This window comes from Gigantopelta aegis, chromosome 10, assembly GCF_016097555.1.
Source record: "Gigantopelta aegis isolate Gae_Host chromosome 10, Gae_host_genome, whole genome shotgun sequence".
Lineage (NCBI taxonomy): Eukaryota > Metazoa > Mollusca > Gastropoda > Neomphalida > Peltospiridae > Gigantopelta > Gigantopelta aegis.
In genome coordinates, this window is record NC_054708.1 from 36,835,497 (window position 1) to 36,839,079 (window position 3,583).

Sequence of the window (3,583 nt, forward strand, 5' to 3'; positions counted from 1 at the left end):
ATACTTAAACACGCATGTAACTACATGTCTCTACAATACTTAAACACGTGTAACTACATGTCTCTACAATACTTAAACACGTGTAACTACATGTCTCTACAATACTTAAACACGTGTAACTACATGTCTCTACAATACTTAAACACGCATGTAACTACATGTCTCTACAATACTTAAACACGTGTAACTACATGTCTCTACAATACTTAAACACGTGTAACTACATGTCTCTACAATACTTAAACACGTGTAACTACATGTCTGTACAATACTTAAACACGTGTAACTATATGTCTGTACAATACTTAAACACGTGTAACTACATGTCTCTACAATACTTAAACACGTGTAACTACATGTCTCTACAATACTTAAACACGTGCGTTTAAGAAACACAGGCTTCATAAATTCGGTCCAGTGTGTCTATCTTTATGGAGAGCAATTACGGTAAATGGATAGATTACCTAGTAGATAAATTAAACAATGTAGTACCTTGAGTTGACGTAGTAAACCAAGTCAGTACAGCGAGTCAGTTGACCTATTCAGTATACCAAGTCGAATCAGAAAACCAAGTCAGTACTCAGAGTCAGTAAACTAAGAAAGTAAACAAAGTCAGTACACCAAGTCAGTATACCGACTCAGAGGTCGAATCAGTAAACCAAGTCAGTACACCCAATCAGTATACCGACTCAGAGGTCGAATCAGTAAACCAAGTCAGTACACCAAGTCAGTATACCGACTCAGAGGTCGAATCAGTGAACCAAGTCAGTACACCCAATCAGTATACCGACTCAGAGGTCGAATCAGTGAACCAAGTCAGTACACCAAGTCAGTATACCGACTCAGAGGTCGAATCAGTAAACAAAGTCAGTACACCAAGTCAGTATACCGACTCAGAGGTCGAATCAGTACACCAAGTCAGTACACCCAATCAGTAGACAAAAGTCAGTCATGCTTTATTACTGTAAATAATTCTGTACAGTATAGTTTATTTGCTTTAAACCTTGCGAATCATAGGCATAAAATATACAATGATACACAAACAGAAATATATACATGATAGATTGTGTATTTGGAGGATGGATATTCAAATGAGTTGAGAACGTAAATATGTGGCCTGTTTGATATATTTACCAAGACTACAGAGTTCTGTTTTGTTTTGAACAGATAATAATTGTACAATTTTATACACCGATGGTTTGAACCAGTAATATGTCTTAATATAACGAGATAATAGATCTATATACAATGGACATATCAAAATAAAGTGATATTCATCTTCTTAAAGTGATATTCCAACTGAGATGGTACAGGCCGGATACCGTGTTAGTGGAGTCAGTGAACCGTGTCATTATACTGAGTTGGTACAGTCAGGGTACCGTGTTAGTGGAGTCAGTGGACCGCGTGATTATACTGAGTTGGTACAGTCAGGGTACCGTGTTAGTGGAGTCAGTGAACCGAGTCATTATACTGAGTTGGTACAGGCCGTGTACCGTGTTAGTGGAGTCAGTGAACCGAGTCATTATACTGAGTTGGTACAGGCAGGGTACCGTGTTAGTGGAGTCAGTGAACCGAGTCATTATACTGAGTTGGTACAGTCAGGGTACCGTGTTAGTGGAGTCAGTGAACCGAGTCATTATACTGAGTTGGTAAAGGCAGGGTACCGTGTTAGTGGAGTCAGTAAACCGAGTCATTATACTGAGTTGGTACAGTCAGGGTACCGTGTTAGTGGAGTCAGTGAACCGAGTCATTTTTTTTTTTTTTTTTTTTTCTCTTTCACAATTTAGACCAATAGTCCAGTCTGTAAGATAAAATGAGCTGTTTTTTCCAGTTCGCCTCTCTTTCCATAGAGTTTGGTGTGTATGGCAGTTTCGATTGGCCACTCAGCTTGTCTCAGGTCTTGATGAATTGGACACGCCTGTAAGATGTGTTCTGCTGTTTGGTCTTCCAGGCCACAACTGCAGGTTGGTGTTGCTGCAAGTTTAAACTTTCTGAACATGTGAGCATTCAGTCGGTTGTGGCCTGTCCGGAGTCTCAACAGAGTTACTTGTTCCAAGCGACTGAGAAGGTGGTAATCATCTTGTTCTGTCCTGGGTCTGTTGGCTGCCTTTATCAAGGTTTTCTTCTCTGAGAAGCTAATGTTGTTGCTGGGCTGTACATGATTAGCTCCTAGCTTGGCTAGCCTGTCTGCTTCCTCATTTCCTGGAATCCCACAATGTGCTGGGATCCACTGTAGAGCTACTCGTCTTTCCTTTGCTACCTCTTGCATGGCTTCATTCAGGTGAGGAAGTTTTTCCCCTTGCAAGGCTTGTAGGACTGAGAGAGCATCTGTGAGGAAGACAACTTGTTGACAGTCTTCTTTTGCATCCTTGATCATTGTAGCAGCCTGAATAAGTGCATGGGTACCGCATTAGTTGGAACTGTGGGTGCCGAGTTGGTACTTTTGCAGTTAGGGTATTTCTTGAAGGGAGCTTGATAAATATGTCTGCCCCTCCATTGGCCACAGCATTTGTTGACGAACCATCAGTGTATGCATGGATCCAAGATTCTTCTGGGTACCGGTCACTGATCATAGCCATTGCCAGTGACCGTTTGACCAGGTCGTTTTGGGAGTCATGCTTATACTGAGTTGGTACAGTCAGGGTACCGTGTTAGTGGAGTCAGTGAACCGAGTCATTATACTGAGTTGGTACAGTCAGGGTACCGTGTTAGTTGAGTCAGTAAACCGAGTTATACTGGATGGTACAGTCAGGGTACCGTGTTAGTGACCCGAGTCATTATACTGAGTTGGTACAGTCAGGGTACCGTGTTAGTGGAGTCAGTGAACCGAGTCATTATACTGAGTTGGTACAGTCAGGGTACCGTGTTAGTGGAGTCAGTGAACCGAGTCATTATACTGAGTTGGTACAGTCAGGGTACCGTGTTAGTGGAGTCAGTGAACCGAGTCATTATACTGAGTTGGTACAGTCAGGGTACCGTGTTAGTGGAGTCAGTGAACCGAGTCATTATACTGAGTTGGTACAGTCAGGGTACCGTGTTAGTGGAGTCAGTACAACCGAGTCATTATACTGAGTTGGTACAGTCAGGGTACCGTGTTAGTGGAGTCAGTGAACCGAGTCATTATACTGAGTTGGTACAGGCCGTGTACCGTGTTAGTGGAGTCAGTGGACCGCGTGATTATACTGAGTTGGTACAGTCAGGGTACTGTGTTAGTGGAGTCAGTGAACCGAGTCATTATACTAAGTTGGTACAGTCAGGGTACCGTGTTAGTGGAGTCAGTGAACCGAGTCATTATACTGAGTTGGTACAGTCAGGGTACCGTGTTAGTGGAGTCAGTGAACCGAGTCATTATACTGAGTTGGTACAGGCAGGGTACCGTGTTAGTGGAGTCAGTGAACCGAGTCATTATACTGAGTTGGTACAGTCAGGATACCGTGTTAGTGGAGTCAGTGAACCGAGTCATTATACTGAGTTGGTACAGTCAGGGTACCGTGTTAGTGGAGTCAGTGAACCGAGTCATTATACTGAGTTGGTACAGGCAGGGTACCGTGTTAGTGGAGTCAGTGAACCGAGTCATTATACT

General features: G+C 42.8%; 1 protein-coding gene across 1 annotated transcript; it reads right to left on the reverse strand.

Moving 5' to 3' along the window:
- Positions 1 to 1,783: 1,783 nt before the first annotated feature.
- Positions 1,784 to 2,377, reverse strand: LOC121383606. The gene has a single exon (XM_041513696.1). It carries the CDS (start codon positions 2,375 to 2,377, stop codon positions 1,784 to 1,786), a length of 594 nt encoding a protein of 197 aa, XP_041369630.1.
- Positions 2,378 to 3,583: the final 1,206 nt, after the last annotated feature.

Coding starts and splice junctions, on each gene's coding strand:
- LOC121383606 (XM_041513696.1), bottom strand. CDS start 2,377: ATGATCAAGGATGCAAAAGAAGACTGTCAACAAGTTGTCTTCCTCACA.